Below are 20,243 nucleotides of genomic sequence, written 5' to 3' on the forward strand. Positions count from 1 at the left end.
CCATCTACTCAGACTGCGGGCCTTGCCCCCGCCCACCCCCGGCCTCAGACTCCGCCCCTCCCACTAGGCCCCGCCCCTCCTGCCCCGCCCCCGCCCCCGCCGCTGCGCTCCTCTGGCCGCCGGCCCCCCTCCCGCCTCATGTGGCCCGGCCCGCGGCGGCCGGCGGCTGAAAGCGGCGAGGCGGCGGCGCGCGAAGCCCGGAAGGCGGCGGCCGAGGCCCAGGCGGCGGACCGGAGCGGCGGGAGCGGGGCCCGGGCCGGCCCTCGAGCGGCCGCCGGCTCAGCATGCGCGCCCGCCGGGGGCTGCTGCGGCTGCCGCGCCGCTCGCTGCTCGCCGCGCTCTTCTTCTTCTCGCTGTCGTCTTCGCTGCTCTACTTCGTCTATGTGGCGCCCGGCATAGGTAGGAAGGAGACCCCGCGGCCACCCCACGCCCCTTCCCGCCGCGGCCCGCGCCGCCGCCCCGGCCGGCCCCGCGCTCCGTGACTCGCCGTTTCCTGCCGCGCCGCCCCGCAGCTCGCCCGCACGCGCGGCCTCCTCCCTGACGCAGCCGCCCGCGCCCCCCGCGGCCGCGCGTTGCCGCTGCCCAGACCCGGCGGGGCTGCGGGCTGCGCGCCCCTTTCCCCTCCCCCCCCCTCCTTCCCCCTAGCCCGCTGTTCGCCCGCGGCTCCTCGTAGCGGACCGGACCTGCTCTGGGAACCGATGGGAAGTTTGAATTGGCCCTGGAGGAGGTGCTGTGACAGGGGCCTTGGTGAAACGGTGCCAGGTGGAAGGGAGGGGGCGCTCAGAGAAGAGACGGAATGGGTAGCGATTCTCCTCCAAGGCCCGCCCTTTAGAGGGGGAGACGGCCGGGGGAGCAAACGAGCCTTTCCCGGAACAGAAGGGAGGCTGATGAGAAGGCAAAGGCTGCGTGAGGGTTAAGGGCAGAGGACACTGAGGTCAGATGTCCTGTATGACCTTGGGCCCTCAGCTTCTCTCCTCTGTAAATTGGGGACGCGAATCCCAGCCTCATCGGGTTCTAAGAAATGGAGAGCCATAAGTGCCCCTTTAAAGCTTTTTATCTCCACAGCGGGCGCCCAGAGTCTTTGAAATAAATAAATAAAATCTGTTACAGGTAGTTTGGGGGACAGAAGGAAAAAGATTTAAGGGAAGCGACTTGTCTGCCTTAGCGTGGTCTTGGAGTTCTAGAGAAAACTTCACCCCACGGTGAAAAATAAGAAGATGCTGTTGGGGGTGGGGCCGATTCTGGATGGTTGGGTTGGGTGCCGCTGTGGGGAAGTGCCTTTGCGATAGGAGTAGTAAATGCTGCTGTGCCCTGTTGACCTGGCAACTCTGAACTGGCAGAGAAATTTCCAGAGAGACAGTGGAAGGTTCTCCCCTGATTAGTTTTTAAAGCTGGGTTCACTTGGCGTTTAGATGTTGGTGTTTTTTACTGTCAGCCTCATCTGGGAAGATGGAAGAGCCAACATGAGATTGCCCTGACTGACTTGGTGAGCGGCAGCCCACTAGGGATGTCTAATTTTTGTGGCTTGTTAGGCTTACTAAGTAAAAGGACAGGAATTCTGGCTGAACAAGAATAGATAACTAATTAGTGGAATTAATTGAGAAGAGAGCTCATTAGCGAATAGGATATTAGATTCTCGGAAAATGGGTGTGAATTGATGGGTTTAAACCTAGAGGCATCATCCAGTCAAATCCTCTTTTTTTGTCCTTTTGCGAAAGTGTCTATATAGTCTGTGTCTATATATGGTCTGTGTCTATATAGCCCCTGTATCTCCAAGGTGATCACTCTTTTGATAAGAAAGAATAGAAGCCAGACTCTCCAACAGAAATTCAACTTACTGACTTCAGATTCCTCAATGGTCGATTTCAGGTCAGTAGACCCCCTGTGCCACTGCCACCACACTTAGAATTCCAAATCCTATGTCACTGCAAGAGGAAACTTTTGGTATTTCATTAGTAGCTTCTTCGAAGTATGCGAGAGAGCAGATCTATTGTGGATTCAAGTGTGTTGGTACAGAATAGGAATAGCAGGGCTGGGGTGTGGTTGGGTGGTAGAGTGGCACCTTGCATTGTGCAAGGTCCCCATTTGATGCCTAGCACTGGAGACGGGAGGAAGGGGTGGAGAGAATCAGTAAAAAGGAGGAGTCTTAGGATCCGTATAACCACAGTTATTAGCTATTTGGCTGTTTTATTTATCTTGCCTTTTAGAAAAAGATTTTTATTTTGTATGTTTGGATGTCTTGCCTGCATGTATGCCTGTGTACCACATGAATGCAATGCTTATGAAGAACAGAAGAGGGCATTGGATCTCCTGGAACTGGAGTTACAGATTGTTATGAGTCCCCATGTTGACGCTAGGAACCAAGCCTAGTTCTCCCCCCAAAGCAGCAAGTGTTGTTCTTTGCTGAGCCATCTCACCAGCCCCTTCCACCCCTTCCCTATTAATGAACTTAGTTTTCCAAATGTCTAGTTTTCAACTGTGCTATGGTAAAGCTTTCTCAAAGGTTGAGGCAGTCTAGAGAATGTAAGGGTTTATATGTCTTCAGATATAAAAACCGTATTTGAGATGGTTATAAAAATGAGCTTAAGATGTGTATTGTGGTACATGCCTTTAATCCCAGCACTTAGGGGGCTGAAACAAGAGGATCTCAGTGAGTTTGAGCTCAGTCTGGTCTATATAGTGAGACAATGGTGAGTTCCAGGACAGCCAGGACTACATAGACCCTGTCTCAAAAACTTAAAAAGAGCTTAGAGGGTTGGAGAGATAGCTTAGTGGTTAAGAGCACTGGTTGCTCCAGAGGCCTTGTGTTCAATTTCCAGCAGGTACATGGTAGCTCACAACCATCTGTAACTGGTTCTACATCCATCGCCCTCTTCTGATTGCTGAATGTACCAGGTATGCACGTGCATGGCCCACAGACATGCACATAGACAAAGCACCTATACATATACAAAAATTTTTATTTTTTTCTTATTTTGAGACTGGGTTTTTATGTAGGCCAGGCTGTCCCAGAACTCACAGAGATCTGAAGGTGAGTGTCACTATATCAATCCACATAAAGAACATAAAGTTGAACCAAATGAAATTGTATCTTGTAGGGGCTGGAGAGATGGCTCAGTGGTTAGGAGCATTGACTATTCTTCAGAGGACTGGGATTCAATTCCCAGCACCCATATGACAGCTCACAACTGCCTGTAATTCCAGTTCTGAGGGATCTAGCACTCAAGGCGTCAATGCAAATAAAAATAAATAAATTTAAATAATTGTATCTTGTAGGCTGTGTATCAACCGTAGTTCAGTCTAGTATATTTCCAAATGGTGACTGGTCTCTTTTTCTGGTACAGTGGAAAGTGGCAGACCTGACCTTTCTCCCAGAAACCCCTCTCCCCCTGCACCTTCTTAGTCCTTGCTTTTGACTCCATTTGTAGCCCTTATGACCATGTGCCCTAGGACTAAGAGACATCATCCCTCCCAGAGTATATCACAACTTAGTGAGACCCTGTGTCCCAAAACAAACTTGAAACTGGAGAGATGGCTCAGCAGTTAGAACATTTGCTGTTCTTCCAGAGGACCTGATTTTGACTCCTAGCACCCACCTACATGGGGAGGCTCACAACTGCCTCTAACACTCTTTAAGGGATCTCAAGTCCTCTTCTGGACTTCTTAGGTACCTTCACACCTATAGCACATGCACACACACACACACACACACACACACACACACTCACAAATACACATTCTACACATAAATAAAAAGAATAAACTTTTTTAAAAAAACATGGGGCTATAATTCAGCGTTAGAGTTCTCATCCAGTATGTGTGAGGCCCTGGTTTCAATCCTTACTTTTAGGGGCTAAGAATTGAAAAAAAAGAGGAAGGGGAGAAGGTATTTGGAACATGATGTATCCTTCCTTGAAGCCCTTCTCCACAGCCTGAGGAATGTTTCTTATCACTTTTACCTGCAGTGTTGACATACCCTCTCTTCTGGAGAAAACTTTGATCTTATTTATGACCCTCTGACTAGAGGAATTTCAGAGCTTAGAGGACTTCCAGGCTGACCAGGTCCATTAAAGGAAAATGGGCTTGAGCTGCTCACAGATGCAGGTATAAAGTACCATCTGATGGTCCCTTCGTTTGGCAAGATGTGCAAGGCTGCTGACCTCCACCAGTTGTTACAACAGGAACCCTTGGAGAGTGGCGCTGCACACAGGCGGTCAGGGCTAACAGCACGCTACTGATATTTTACTATTTGAAGTTCTGTTTTGCCATTTCAACCAATTTTTCTCTGCTTATTTGACAGTTGAAGAAAGGAAGTGGGGAATGGTTTTCCTGTTTTGGTCTGCTTACTCCCAAGGAAAGTTTGGTTTGTGGCCAGTGTTTGGAAGACAAGAAAGAACCAGTTGTTCAGACCCCTCCTGATTTGACCAAATAATTTTGTGGAAGTATTTGGATTTCCTCATTTTTGTGTGTGTGTGTGTGTGTGTGTGTGAGAGAGAGAGAGAGAGAGAGAGAGAGAGAGAGAGAGAGAGAGAGAGAGAGAGAGAGAGAGAGAGACAGAGACAGAGAGACAGAGACAGAGAGAAAATTGAGGGCTCAGTGAGTAAAACTCATGACCTGAGTTTGATTCTATGTGGAGGAAGGAGCTCTGACTTTTATAATCTCCCTATGGCATACCATAAATAAACAAATAAATAAATGTAATAAAAAGTAGGGAGATCGAGACAGGTCAGGGTTTTACTCACTCTAGCTTGGAGGCAAATCTTGAACTTTCAGTTCTCTTGCCTATACTCTTTCAGTATCTGGGATTGCAGGCCTTTCTTTGTGTTAAAAAAAGATGTACCTTGCTAGGTAGTGGTGGCACATGCTTTTAGTCCCAGCACTCAGGAGTCAGAGGCAGGCAGATCTCTGTGAATTTGAGTCCAGCCTGGTCTACAAATCGAATTCTAGAACAGCCAGGACTACACAGAAAAACCCTGTCTCCCAAAACAAAATAAACAAAAGAAATTATACCTCAGTCAGGCTAATGAATGATTTAGTATATGGAATGCTGCTAGTTTGTTGACATTCTAAAAAAAAGAAATGAAGATTATACAGAAAGCACATGTTTTACGTATTCAAATAGATGTTTTTTCCCCTAATAAACATTGGAAATAAATGTTCAGATCTCTTACAATCTGTTATGGCAGGAAAAGCCTTTTGTTGTTACTGTCTTCAAAATGCCTTCTGAATGTCTCCATTACTTAACCCATGGGATTTTCTGGAGGAAACACAGTGAGGTATATGGATTATTCTGCTCTAGAAGGTTAAATACCTTCTGTTAAGACATCCCCCCCCCGCCCCCAGTGTTCCTTTCCCAACTCAGGTTCACAGATTGTGTTCTGTTGGGACATGGTCTCATGTAGCCTAGGCTGGTCTCAGACTTGATCTGTGTGGCTAAGGATGAACTGAACTTCTAATCTTTCTTCCTCCAGCTCCCAAATTCTGGACAGATGTCTTTGCATACAGCCCCCTGCCTCCCTTCTTTGGAGGGATCTGTATTTGGAGGTAGGCTGGATTATAGAAGGAATAGTTCACCTGCTGTCAGGGTGTGGGCCATGTCTTTGGTTCTCCCTGCAGAGTTCTTGCTTTCTATAAAGAAGGTGTTAGATTTGGAGTGAGCTGGTCTTTGGTTGTTTGAAAAGTGGGTCTGCTTCTGTCTGACTGGTCAGGATCATGACAGCCAGGAGTGGGAGGGGCTCTCTTGCCATGTCTTTCTAGAGTTCTTTAGGAGAGTGACAATCGAAAACCACAATGGCCAAGATGCTGCTGACTCACCTGGACCCCTTGATTTGGCTTTTGAGACTGTTAAAGGGGAGGGACATGTCACCATTCAAAGGAAACCAGTAAGGCTTGGAAAGCTGCTGAGGTCTGTCAGGAACAGCAGAAAAGGTGAGGCTAAGTAGATAAGGGCTAATCAGAAGCCAGCAGAGTAGGCGCGGGCAGAGAGGCCTCCAGTCAGTCAAGAGCTATCAGGGAAGTCACAATCATTCCTCAGGTCCCAGGACCTGCCTTTGATGTTTTGTTTTTTTGTAGATCATTGAGACAAAAAGAATTAAGAAAATGGCTCAGTAAGTTGGCGTATGCATGCCTGTCTTGTTCCCAGATGTGGTCAGTTCTGACTGCAGCTTCATTTCAAAGATGGCGAATCGGCCAGACTGAGCCATTCCTTTGCCCACAGTTAAGAATTATAATGCCTCAGGGACACACATATCATACAGATGATGGCAAGATCAGTTGCAAGAAACACATAGAAGCCGGGTGGTGGTGGTGCATGCCTTAAGTCACAGTACTCTGGAGGTAGAGGCAGGCCTATGAGTTTGAGGCCATCCAGAGCTAGTTCCAGCACAGCTAGGGCTGTTACGTAGAGAAACCCTGTCTCAAAAACCAAAAAAAGAAACACATAGAAATGGAAGACAGTATGTCCTGAAGGGCCAAGTCAGTCAGTCATCAGCAGACCTAGGTACAGAGACCTAGGTAGGTAGAGAGGCTTCATTCATTTAGTCAACAGGTCATTTTGTAGCATCCCTCTTGTGCACTTTCATTGTGGGATAGCTTAGAAGTGGGGAGGGCAGAGTATTTCTACCCCTGTGCTCCCTTCTAGGGGAAGGTTTTGTGTTTTATTCTGATGGAGATAGATTCATGCAAGAGAATTTCAAGATCTTGGGGTCAACCAGAGAGCCTGGTTGAAAGCTGAATGTGATACTGTCAGTTATCAGTCTGTGGGTGGCGGCTGTGGTGCTGGAGGACCAGGACATGTAGGGGCCCTGGAGCAGGAAATAGTAAGGGACTAGCAGGAGATGAGTGGGACCTGCATGCTCAGCTTTGGAGGACTGGGCCGTAGTTGAGGTGGCAGCTATACCTCTGTTCCAGTCAGCCCTGACTTCGAGAGCACTTCGTTCTCCCTTCCCCTACCTGTCTACGGAGGAGACTGCTTCTCTATGTGCTTGTCATAATTAAATTGGGATGTGGGCATAAAATGGCTTGGCATAGAGCTGGGCCCAAAGCCTCTTACATTTGTTGCTGTTCCTGACTCAGATGGCCAAATGCTCTAAACTGCACTGGGACTGAACACCATTCACACTTAGATGAAAACTTGCTGAGTCTTTTCCCCTGTGAACTGAAGAAACTGTACTGTAGAATAGAGTCACTTTCTGACCTCAGGTTGCATGAACTAGACCCTTTTGCCCTTTTCTGTGGTGCTGCGGAGATATAGCCTAGGCAAGCTCTCTACAAGAGAGCTCCACCCTAGCCCCAAGAACTAGCAGAGCCTGGGAAAGCTCTGCTGCTGTAAGTTTGGGGAAGGATTTGTATGTGGTTCCCTGCCTTTTGAGGTGCTGCTGCTTGAGGACATTGGCCTGGCATCCAAGACTTGGAATCTACACTGATGTCTGTCTTGTAAAAGAAAAGAATGCCAAGGATGGTCTGGGTGTCCCTGGGATGTTATCTATCTTGGTTTCATCCTTTGCCCTGGGGTCATCTTTAAATTTTAATATGCAAAGAGAAGTCTTGCTTTTTTCCAGTTCCAGCCCCTCACCTCATCCTACTTTTCAGCAGCAAACAGGGACCATTGCACTTTCCCTCCGGTCCCAGCTTAGTGGATATGAAGTGAAAAGAACAGTGCCTTGTGACTCACGGCTTTGTATATGGTGCCTTTGTGTGAGGAGCATTCAAATGGGATCCTCCCACGAATTCAGTTTCCCCCAGCATGGGTGGCACCTTAAATAATTTAGAGAGTTGGCCCTTCTCAGATTTCCCACTTTCCCCCTTCTCTTTGTTAGGTTGGGTAAGCAGTTGGTTGCCCTAGGGCATTGTTCCTCTTCGGTGACACTGACACTGTCTATGGAAGGAGCCTGGATGCTGTTCCCAGGTGCATCAGTTAGCAATGACTCTTTGAGGTAGGGAGTGGCCTAATTATGGAGATGAGCTGTGCAGTGGAGTAGCCACTGTGGAGTGGTCAGAAAGCGAACACAGAATTGGGCTGTAAATTAATCTCTGTATGCTAGTGGGCACAATTCTTTTCTTATTTTCAATAAAAAGTCAAAACCATTGTAATAAATACCAAGTGTTCTGAACACCGTAATTTATAGGCGTTTAAACCTATTGCTTAATTCTGAGTCTAGTAAAGTGGGGACTTGGAAAGATGAGAAAAGAGAAAATGTGTTTTCATCTCATAGAACTGCTGATTGTGAAGGTTCTGTTTTTCATTTTTTATATTTTTGAGAAAGTGCTATGTAGACCAGGATGGCCTAGAGCTGAGAGGTCCACTTGGCATCTGCCTCCTGAATGCTGGGATTAATGATGGTGTCACTCTGCTGAGCCTAGAAGATATGCTGAAAAAACTTTTTTTTTTTTTTTTGACAATTTCATGTGGCTCAAGTTGGCCTCAAGTTTGTTGTATTGGGAGAGTATAACCTTGGCCTCCCATCCTCCTGCCTGTTCCTCCTCAGCAGGCCTGTGCCACCATGGCCGGCCCAGAACTTTGTATGTGCTACACAAGCACTGCACCAATGAGCGACAGTAACCACTCGCATTTGTCTGCTTTTTAGATGTGGTCTCTCTGTGTTGATCAGGCCAGCCTTGAACCCAAGATCCTGTCTCTGCAGGGATTTCAGCTATGAGCCAATGTATCCAGCTTCATGCAGGAGCTGATTCTCTTAGGCCTCTGTGGATCATGAACTAGTCATGGAGCACTGGGGACCCTCCCTTGAATGGGCATTACTCAGGACCTGTGACCTCGTTCCTGTTTCTGCACCTGATATTCTGCTCAAAAATGACCAGTATCAGTAAAGATGACTTCAGTCTCCCACTGATTACCACCATAAAAACTGTAAAAGCCCACTGGGCAGGGCAGCCGGACAGTATTCCTCCTTCAGAGCCCTTCCCATGCTTGGGAATTCTTTCTCACGTTTCCTTAATAAAACTGCCATTCATTCTGCTCGCTCCATGTTGCAGTTTCCTTATTCTTGGACATGAGACAACAAACTTGGAAACTATATCCTAGCTCCCCAAGTTAAGCCCACCAAGAGAAAGACTCCATTTTATGAAAACAGCTGGATCAAGCTGAGGAGTTCTACTTTTATGCTTTTATATACAAAGCCTAAAGTGTTCATGCTCAGTTTATCTTTTGGACCAGTGGACCATTTGTGATGCTCAGAAAATAATATTTTTCTACATAACACTGCTGTCGTATTTGTGTTAGCCAAACCTTTATTGTCATTCAGAAGAATGACAAAATTGTTGATTGTAGGGAGACTGACTTGTTTTGCAATCCTGGGAGGGTCCCTAATTTTGCACATGTGTAGGGTTCTGCCATCCCATTATATGGAAAATTCTGAAATAAAGTATTTGGATGGAAGAAATTTTTTTTGGAATTTTTTTTTTTTTTTTGGTTTTTCGAGACAGGGTTTCCCTGTAGTTTCTAGAGCCTGTCCTGGAACTAGCTCTTGTAGACCAGGCTGGCCTCGAACTCAGAGATCCGCCTGCCTCTGCCTCCCGAGTGCTGGGATTAAAGGCGTGCGCCACCACCGCCCGGCTTTTTTTTTTTTTTTTTTTTTAGATAGCGTTTCTCTGTAACTTTGGAGCCTGTCCTGGAACTAGCTCTTGTAGACCAGGCTGGCCTCGAACTCATAGGGATCCGCCTGCCTCTGCTTCCCTAGTGCTGGGATTAAAGGTGCGCTCCACTACCACCTGGCTGGATGGAAGAATTTTTAAGGTATTTATTTGTATGTATGTATGTATGTATGTATGTATGTATGTATGTATGTTGTGTGTGAGAGAGTGTCCAGGCAGGTCAAGTCAGGCATTCATGAGTCACCTGGTGTGGCTGCTGGGAACCCAACTCCAGTCCTCTCATAGGGCAGCAAGTGCTCTTAACTACTGAGCAATCTCTTCAGTTCCTGGATCAGGATTTTGCTTTTATGTTTTACCTAGAGGAGTTCTGCGTCTTTAAGAAAAAGAAAACTTGATTTACTAAAAGTTACTATTTGAGGAAGTCAAATCAGACAGACCAGAAAGGACAGGCTTAACACCCTAACACCCCCCACCCCCCCAGGGTCTCACCAGGCAGCATACTCCTTTAATCCCAGCACTTAGGAGGCAGAGGCAGGCGGATCTCAGTGAGTTTGAGGCCAACCAGGTCGACAAAACAAGTTCCAGGACAGCCAGGGCTACATAGAGAAATCCTGTCTGAGGGGAAAAAAATCCAGGGCCTCGGTGGTTAGCCCAGTGCTGAGCCACACTGCTCATAGCCACAGAATCACTGAACAAGTCACAGTGTGCTGCTTATATATTTGTTTCTTTTTGACTCAAGACTGGCCTCCAAGTTTTGATGGAGGCTAGCCTTGAACTCCTTATCCTATTGCTTCTACCTCTTGAGTGTGGGGAGGAGCCACCACATCTGTGCTGTGTGAATTGTATGTAAAAGCATTTGGTCTCTAAAATAAACATTCATTTTTCTCTGTATCCTCACAGTAGTGATAGGGGCATTTTCATCTGGATGGGCAGCAAACACTGTGTACGCTTCTCTGATTAATGAGGGAAGAAGAAACACATTAAGTGCCTGTGTGATAGTGTATGCCTGCAATTCAAGCACTCGCTACACAAGAGGCAGGTGGATCTCTGTGAGATTGGTCTACAGAGTGAGTTCTAAGTCAGCTGGGTTTGTCAGTGAGGCCCCAGGTAGCTAATGGTGATCCTTTTTTTTTCTTTTGCCCTTTCCTCCCAGGTGAGGTATGATAGACTTGGGTTACCATGTCTGGTTTCAAGCAGTGCTGAGGATTGAACCCAGAACTTTATGCATGGTGGACAAATACTTACCAAGTGGCTACATCCCCAGCACCAGGTTTTTTTGTTTTGTTTGTTTGTTGTTGTTTTCATAGGCAGGGTCTTTCTATGTATCCCTGGCTGGCCTGGAACTCGATTTGTAGACCAAGGTGACCTGGAATTCACAGATCTGCCTGCTTCTGCCTCCTGTGTTCTGTAATTAAAACTGTTTGCTGTTGGGTAGTGGTGATGCACACCTTTAATTCTAGCACTCAGGAGGCAGAGGCAGGCGAATCTCCGTGAATTTGAAGCCAGCCTGGTCTACAGAGTGAGTTCCAGCAGGGATAGCCAAGGCTACATAGAGAAATGTTGCCTTGAAAATGAACAGGGGGGAGGGGGAGGGAAGGAGAGGGAGAGAGGGAGAGAGAATTGTTAGGTGTGGTGGGACACTGGGAAGGCAGAAGCATCAGAAGTTCAAGGCCAAGGGCACACAGTAGGTGTAGAGCCAGCCTGGACTATAAGAAACCTGTCTTCGAAGAAAAGGCATGTGGTAGGAGTGAAATGGTATCTCATTCTGGTTTCAGTCTTCATTTCCTTGTTGGTACTTAACATTTTCTGTGTTGGTTGGCTACTGTGTAATACTTGGAATAATATTAAACCTTTATCAGATGTAATATGTATTTATGTATTAATATATTTACTTTTACTCTGTGGCTTGTCATTGTTATTTTCCTAATAGTGTGTTTTGAGGCACAAAAGATAAAATAACTTAGTTTTATTTTCAGTGCTAGGGCTTAAGTCTAGAGCCTACCTGTAAATGGTGGCTAACAGCGGTTGATCTCAGCACCCAAGGATGAGGCACAATTGCTTTAGTTCAAGACCAGAGTGGAAAAAAAACAAAAAAACAAAAAAAAACTGGGCTACAGAGTAAGATCCTTTTTCAAAAAAAAAAAAAAAGCTGTCTGAGTGAAACCCCCAAGTGCTTTCAGTGCTGACACCTCTGCCTTTTGCCTGAGGTCTGAGATTGCTAATGGGTTTTTGAAAGGATGGAGTGAAAGTTTCTTTCTCATGATCTATGTATACTTTTTTTTTTTTTTAAATTGAGACACTTCTCTGTGTAGCCCTGACTGTCCTGGAACTCTATAGACCAGACTGGCCTCGACCTCACAGAGATCCACCTGCCTCTCCCTCCCAAGTGCTGGGATTAAAGGCGTGTGCCACCACCCACCACCTGGCATATTCTTAGTTGTTTTAAGACCTGGTTTTATGTAGCCCATGCTTGCCTCAAACTGGTAGCAGTTCTCCTGCCTCAGTCTCTCTCAGTGCTGGGACTGCAGGCGTGCCCTCAGTGATTGCTGATTTCAGATTATTTTTAAGAGGTTCATCTGTTTGTCAAACCTGAAATATTCCATTCAATATTTTAAGTGTTGGAAGTATCCTGTGACCACTTCCGATGAACAGGTCCAAGCCATATTGTCCATGTTTCCCTTTTACTGATTATTTTGTTAAGAAGGGCTAAAATATAACTCAACATATTAACATTTTCTGCTTCTAAATGCTGGTCTCTAGTAATTCATGCAAGACAAGGCTACTACATTTTTATGTGAGACAATACAGTTTCAGGGTTAAACAAACAGTGAGATTTGGAAAATGCAGCTCCATTATCTGTTTCCATCTGTATTTTCCAAACAAGAAGTTCTTTAACCCTCTGCCACCTCTCTATCCTTAAGATTTATTTATTTTTTTTTTTTTGTTTATGTGTATGTGTGTCTGAGTGTGTAAGTAGAGGTCAGAAGAGGAAGTCAGATTCCCCTGGAGCTGGAGCTACCAGCAGTTGTGAAGGCACCCCATATGGATGTTGGGAACTGAACTTGGGTCCTCTGGAGAAGCAGTGCACACTCGTACCATTGAGTCATCTTCCAGTTACTGAAGCATGTAAAGAGGGTCATGGCAGCGCACCCCTATAATCTCAGTATGTGGGAGGCAGAGACAGGAGGACTGAGGGTTCAAGGTCTTTCTAGAGCTACATAGTAAGACCATATCAGTGTGACACTTAGTAGGTGCTCAGAAAGCATTTGTCTTGCATCATGAACCTGCTTCCTGTCCCTCCAGCACTTCTCCAGCAGACTGGCTAATGACTGTTTTCACGCAGCAGCTCTGTGCTGCTGGCCCCAGGCCTCTCATTCAACAAGTTCATGGGCCTTGGTGCTCTTGGTCACCGCTGTAACCCTGGTTCTCATACTATCAGATGCTCAGGAAGGACTTGTTGATAAGTGTTGGGCAGTGAAGGTGGACAGATTTGAGATTCTGAGTGATCCCTGTTGCTGGAGCATGTTGACACTCTCACTACTAATAAACCTTCAAGACAAGGAACTCAGCTACGAACATTTTGGATTTGTAAAAATGCTGATTACGATCTAAAGTATGAATCAGTACAGTTTCAGAGTCACCATGCCCATTGAAGTCGGATGCTTGATGGCTATATGAGGGACAGGTCTGTTGTAGGGCCATATTTTCTACATGGTATGACAGCCAAGTTCTCGGGCCATGGTTAGTTTTCAAGGCAGTTACTATCCTGCCAGACCGCCTGTGGCTACCTAACAAAAAGCTCAGGGTGGACTACTCCTTCTCTTTTGTTATTATGTAGATCGCCTGGGAAGAGGTGTGGATTCCAAGCTGGTGACCGAGTTGCAGGTGTGACTGTACTCCCATATCCTGGAAAGAGAATATTAATGAGCTTCCACCTTGGTTTACCTGGGGGGGGGGGGGAATAAAGGTGTTTGAAGATCACGCGGGTGATCTTCAGACTCCCTTCCTATATTGCTGTATGAACTGTGTCTCATTTTTTTTTCCCCCGCGCCTCCGCACCGGTCCAGTTAGAGAAAAGTAGTTTTATGTTGGGGCATTGGACCCCGACAGTCTGTGAGCTGTTGACAAGTGGGAGGTTCTCCCCCGACCCCCAATTTAGGACTCAAGATAGGTTTTAACCATGCTTTCAAGTCACAGTAAATCTCAGAGTATATACAGTGTGGTGCTGTACACCAGAGGTGTGTATATGGTGTGTGAAGGCTGTGGTGCTGGACACCAGAGGTGTATATATGGTGTGTGAAGGCTGTGTGTGGTGCTGGACACCACAAGTGAGTGCAGCATTGCTTTTTTTAATCCTTAGCCTGGAGTCTTTAAGGTAAAATAATCAATAAACATAAGGACACAGTCCGCCCTGACTTAGAATATAAGCTGCTGTGATGTTGTGGGTGTTGTTTCTAGTTTTAATTAGAGGAATAATAAGCTCCATGGTTCCCATGGTTCCATGTTTTCATGCTTTGTCTTTGGGATTCACACTTGCTGCCTGCCATCCTTCTGACTTTTTTTAGTCAAGGTTCACTATGGTTTAAACTGGCCTGGAACTCATGGTAGTCCTCCTGCCTTAGCTTCTGGAGTGTTGTGATTACAGATGTACTCACCCCTGCCCAGCCCAAAGTTTGCTTTAAGAGGCATTTTTTTGCTTAGGATCTGGAAATGTTGGTTCTTTGAAGGAGAGTGAAGAACCAAGCTGTTTATGAAATTGCCACCCATGTGAGAAGCCTGTTCCTCATGGGAGCTACTCTCCCATGCTCTGTATGAGCACAAGGTAGGAAGAGCTCCTTCCCATTGCAGCAAGGCCAGGGCACATCCTGGAGTCATCTGCAGGGCTGTTGGATTCCCCACTGTAAGGTTCTGGGCTGCCAGTCTGAGCCAGTGAGAAGCTGGAAGGGGGAAGAAGTCAGAAGTTGGTTTGGCACTCTTGATTTTGTTTTGCTGTTGACTTGGGAGGCTGGCTTCTTTTCACTCTGGTTTAAAGTATTAAGAATCTTAAGATTTGTAGGAATTAGAATGTTTAGATTTGTTCAGATTTCACTTGGCAGGCACTAGGGAAGATTAACTTGAATTTTAAGAGCTACTTTGGGTTGGCTTTAGGCTCATGCTAATTTGCTTCCTTAGTAATGACTTTATTTTAGAAAACCTAAGAGCTACAATAAAATGAATAGTATAGTGGACCTCCATAATGTGACTAGGGACTTACCATGAAACAAAGTGGAAGGGCCGGCTGGAAGAGCCTCTTCCTGCCCCAGCATAAAACAGAATGTAAGCCAGAGGTCTGCTAGTCTGTAACCTGGACCTTTGAAGGTTTGAGTGACTGGACTTCATTCCTTCAGAGGCCTGTGATCTCAGGTGCCATCCTGTGAAAAATGATGACAGACAGTGGGTAAGCCTGCAGGGACAGCAGGAGGATTGAAAGATCATATGCAGATGCTTGAAGTCCAGTACCAGTTCAGACAAATATCTCCTTACTGTCCCTGTGCCTTCACTACCGTGCTGGGTAGGTGAGTGGGAAGCTTCCTGTCTATAGATTAGAATCTATAGTGAATGGTAAATGCAAGGCCTGAAGCTCTTGGTCTCAGTGAAATTCCCAACCTTCACTCTTGAAATTCAGAACTTCTGCAGGGACCATGTCTTCCCAGGCTGTGGTAAACCTGGAGGGTGAAGGGGCCTATGTCCCAGAGGCTCTGCTTTCGAGTATAGCACCTGTGTGTTGCCATGCCCTTGGCCCTTCCTCTGAGAAGCTGTTGCTAATTTCTACTGTGCCTAATTTATACTAGCCCTGGGCAGAGCCAAGTCTGTACTTGCAAGGGAAAAGCCCTGCAGAAGCACCTGCCAGCCCGTCTCTGACTCTTGTGGTTTGTGTTCAAGATCATTGCCCAATAACTACCAGTTAAACACTACAGATCTAATTTTAGTGTTATTAGCCCTTCTAACTTATTAGTGCTAATTAAAACAGTAAAACAGATGGCACATTCAGAGCTGATGCTTCAGGTATATGTTATGTGTTGGAAAGCAGACTCTTCATTGGATTGTGCCGCTTGCCAGAAGACTGTTGTGAGCTATGTCATCAGACATGTACCTTCTGAGGTAAATCATGTTTGACTAGGTTTTTGGGGAGGGAGGGGTCGAGACAGGGTTTCTCTGCAACTTTGGAGCCTGTCCTAGAACTCGCTCTGTAGACCAGGCTGGCCTTGAACTCAAGAGATCCACCTGCCTCTGCCTTCCGAGTACTGGGATAAAAGGTGTGCACCACTGTCCCAGCCTTGACTAGGTTTTAACACATGTTGCCATTCTTGTTCTGTTGGAACAATATTTTTAAACCATTAAGTCAAGTTTAAGAGTGATAAAGGGAAACAACACTAATTTACTCCTGCACACTTCTGTCACCATGTTAATTTCTGTTTTCTTCAATGAACACAGACTCTTGAGGAGGCTGAGGTGAAGAACGTAATGGTTGAGTCAGGGCCGGACTTCTATAGAGTACTCTTTTAGCTCACTCTCTTTTCTTTCTGTCACCTTTTCTCTTTCCTTCTTTTATTTTGAGATGGTTTGAACTCTGGATTTCCAGGTTCTGCTCTCCAAATGGCCTCTGCTAGTTGTAGTCTTTTCAAGGATAGTTGTTTCTCTGTTGTAACTATAAATACAGTGTCTGGATATAAGATTATTTCTGGTAGGGGTTTTTGATATGGAAACCATAAAGAATGTTGTCTTTGGTATATAAAATATTTGATCCTTTGGTCTCAAATCTACTTAATTTCATTCCTAAATACTATTGAAAAAGTTAAGGAGAATCTCATATTCCAGCAAATGGTGTGACACTCCGTTAATTGAATGTGGAAGTTTAACGGTTTAATGGTTGGTTCAGTAAAGCAGAGAACCTGGCGATTGCTGTTATCATCTTTGGTTGATCTGAGCAGGGGCCCTTTTAGGGATTAGGAAGCTGTCTGGGGTTGAGTCACGCTGCTGCTTGGCTTGGTGTCTGTTGTTTTCAGCTGGAACCAAAGGGCCAGTGCTCTGTGCTGCCTGTGTTTCCTCTCTGGTCCTGCACTGCTGTGGGCCCGGTGGCCTGGCTTGTTCTGGTTCTTTGGCGGCAGGAGTAGAGCTTAGTTGGTATAGGCCTTCAAGGGTGGTGCCTTTCCCATTCTTTCAGTCACTCAGGATATCCCCATGCTTCTGAGTTATTGGAGATGACTGGCTTGAGGTTAGACAAGATGGTTTCTTTTTCTACCCTTTTAAAGAATATCTGTGTGTACCATGAGAATGCCATTGGTGGAGTGCACTTACTTGTCTATAAAGGTGATTATATTAATTTATTGTGTAGTTAATTTTGCCACAGCATGATGTAAATAGTCTTAGAATTCATGATACCATGTAAAGTTGTTTAATAAAAAATTGTAGCATTTACAAGGGGCAGAGTAGGCACAAGTTTCACTAATGACATATGTTAAGAGACTCCTAGTGCTAGTAAGGTGACTGACTTATGGGATAAAAATACCTGCCATCACGCCTGGTGGCTGCAGTTTAGTCACCAGGACTCAACACTAACCTAAAGAAGTTTGAAACGTGAAATGGTTAGGAAACACCATGAATGTATTTTCTGTAAACACCTTCAAGTTTACTCATGGAAATGGCATGCAAAGGGAGCTGTGCCTGGTTCTCCTGTGGCCAGAGTTTTCTGAAGCAGCAGGTGGGTACGCTTGGACTGGCATCCCTGCTGTGTGAGTGTGCATGTCGATGAGTCTGTTCAGCTGTTCCCTAGGGATGAAATTGCATTGGGGTACATGGAGTTCTGCTCATTGTTCCCAGAGATTTCAGTTATTTTAGAACAAACTTGCATTTTCAAAACAAACATTTTAGATGGATTGTAAGACAAAATGTGATATATTTGAGTAGTATGTGAAAATAATTTAAAATATTTATCTTATATGTATGTATATGTGCCTGCTTGAATTTATGTGCACCACATGCATGCAAAGACCGGAAGAGGGTGTCAGATCCCTGGAACTAGAGTTGCAGATGGTTGTGGGCTGCTCCATGTGGATTAATAAGTAAGTGCTCCTAACCACTGAGGCACCCCTGCAGCACCCAGCAGTTCTGTTATTGACACAAGGTTCTCTCTTCCTGCAGATTCTTCCAGAGTGTGTTTTTCAAACAAACAAATAAACAAGCAGATATGCAAAAGGAGACGTAACCATAATGATTAAGAAGTTAACAGGAATCTTGATTGACATCTAATCCTGAGATCCTTAAGGGGATAGGGGAGAGTTCTCAGGATCAAACCCAGTGCTTCCTGCTTGCTAGGCAAATGCTCTACCACTGACCTGTACCACCAGACCACTCTACCTCAACAGTGTCCCTTTGCTGTCACAGGATCTGAGTCATAGTCATTGTGTTTATTGTCCTGTTTCTTTGGCCCCCTGGAAAAGTTCCTCAGTTCTCAATTTTCAGGACTGTGACACTTTTGATCTTGGATGGCAGGCCATCTGCCTCTCACACCGAGTTTGTCTGATATTCCTCATAGTAGATTCGATCTGTGTCTTTGGCAGCAAGATTTCATGTGTGATGGCCTGTCTTGATACACCCTGTGTGATGATGTAGAACTCTAGTCTGTCCCTTTGTTAAGGAGGTTCATGTGGGCACAGTCTGCTGCGTGACCCTTTCCCTGTTTCAGTTTAGTCAAGACTCTGTGGTGCTCTCTGTCATGTTTACCTTACTACCAGTGTGAACTTAGGGTTCTATTTTATGTCTGTCTGCCTGTTTATCCAAGGGGCAGCGGATGGAACCCAGGGCCTTGTGCCTGCTAGGGCAAGTGGCCTACCACTGAGCTGTATCCCCAGCCTTTGTTATTATTTTTTATATTACATTTATTTATTGCGTGTGGGCTTGCATGTAGCAGTCAGAAGACAGCTTGTGGGAGTCATTTCTTTCTACCATGTGAGTTTCAGGAATCAGGCGTGAGCTGCTGAGCCATCTTGGTGAATGTAATGTGTATGTGCATGCATATGTATATACACACATGTATATATTGTGCATGTGTGCATGCACGTATATATATGTATATACATATGCACATGTGTGCATGTGCATGTGCACACACAGACACACACACACATGACCCTGCCAATTTTAATCTGTTATTTAGTTATTTGCATGCTCCACTGTGTTGATTGGGCTAATGACACCATTTTCACCTTGACATCCATCTGTCCCCATTCTTCCTGAACACTTTTCTTTCTGAATGACAAAGTGTTCCATAAACATTTTGTGTTTCCTGCCCAGATGGGAACCAGCTATTTCTCCACAAAACTTAATCTTCCTAGTTGGGCATGGGTTTGGGGAAGGAATTTCTTGTTGCTGGTGTGTACCTTGCTCTGGGGGAGCTGGTTCCTAGGTTTTGTCATTTAGCCCTTGTCATTTCATTGAGTTTCCTGTGGTGTGAGATGCCCATCTTGTTTGTCCACAGGCAGCATTGTGGCCTCTCTCTATGTTTCCTGGTCAGTCTCCCTCCCATGTCTGCTTGGCAGATGCAGGTATCTTAAACCTAGTAGCCCAGACTCCCAGAGCTTAAGAGAATTTTCCTCATCAGAATCACCTGGTTTGTTTTGGGTATAACTGCCACAGAACCCCATAGGTCTGTCCCCAGCAGAAATCTGAGGTCTCCATCGATGAGACTGAATCGGATGTTAACCCAGTATAGTACTTTCGTCACTGGGTTGAGCCTTTTGATTTAGAAAGTTGTAGTGGAAAAATAAAAGCAGATGCTGCAGTGTGTGGGAGCTTTGGCACTGGCTTGCTGTGCCCTCTAATAAGCCCTGGCTGCACTAGGGGCCCCTCTAGGCCCAGTGCTACCCATCCAAGCCTATTTCCTGTGCAGAGAAAGGGGCTTTGAAGTAAGGAGCAGAACTTCCTAACTTCTCTGGAAACAGCTGAAAGTGAGTCTTAAGCACACTCCCCTGGCTTACTGTATAAGAGCCCTGATAGCTGGAGGGCCCACATGGTGTCTCCAGCTCCATTGTCATTGCCTTATAACCACCATGTGGTTGTGAGGTATTTTCCAGGGGAAGGGTTGATTACTTTTGTGCCCTCTTCCCTTTCAGGAATTCCCCTTTTGGCAGTCCATGGTGAGGTGGCTGTCTAGGGGTTGAGGCTCTTCCTATGCAGATAGAGTGGTGTCTTCATGCAAAGCTGCTGCCTGAGCTGCCTCATCCTGACCTTGCTAACTGTTCGCAATACCCTCTAACTGTAAGTGCCTACCTCATGCCACAGGAGCTTAGTTTAGGTGCGGTACCACCAGCCACCCAGGCATTTGCGTATGTGTGTGCTAGGCCTGGCAAGCACTAAGCAGCTCCCCTCAGAGCTGTACCTCAAGCCAGGCTTTTTTTTTTTTTAAGTTTTGTGAGAGGGTTTTTCTGTGTAGCCCTGGCTATCCTGAAACTCGCTCTGTAGACCAGATTAGCCTTGAATTTAGAGATCAACCTGCCTCTGCCTCTGAAGTACTGGGACTAAAGATGTGCACCCCCATCACCAGGCTTCAGAGCCAGGCTTTCAGGTGAGAAAAGGAAGCCAGTCATTTAACAATG

The 20,243-nt window shown here is 45.9% G+C and overlaps 1 protein-coding gene across 3 annotated transcripts in view; it reads left to right on the forward strand.

The window, feature by feature from the left end:
- Nucleotides 1-258: 258 nt before the first annotated feature.
- B4galt5 (beta-1,4-galactosyltransferase 5) overlaps nucleotides 259-20,243 on the forward strand; it is a 52,614-nt gene continuing 32,629 nt past the window's right edge. The window contains exon 1 of one of the 3 annotated variants that reach the window (XM_038332111.2): nucleotides 259-399. In XM_038332111.2, the coding sequence (XP_038188039.1) occupies nucleotides 285-399 (115 nt within the window). In that variant the 5' untranslated portion in view covers nucleotides 259-284. Of the gene's footprint in view, nucleotides 400-5,522; nucleotides 5,545-19,883; nucleotides 19,906-20,243 lie in introns of those variants that run through there. The other 2 variants (XM_038332114.2, XM_038332113.2) reach the window with 2 other exon arrangements.

This window comes from Arvicola amphibius, chromosome 5 (genome assembly GCF_903992535.2).
Source record: "Arvicola amphibius chromosome 5, mArvAmp1.2, whole genome shotgun sequence".
NCBI classification, from domain to species: domain Eukaryota; kingdom Metazoa; phylum Chordata; class Mammalia; order Rodentia; family Cricetidae; genus Arvicola; species Arvicola amphibius.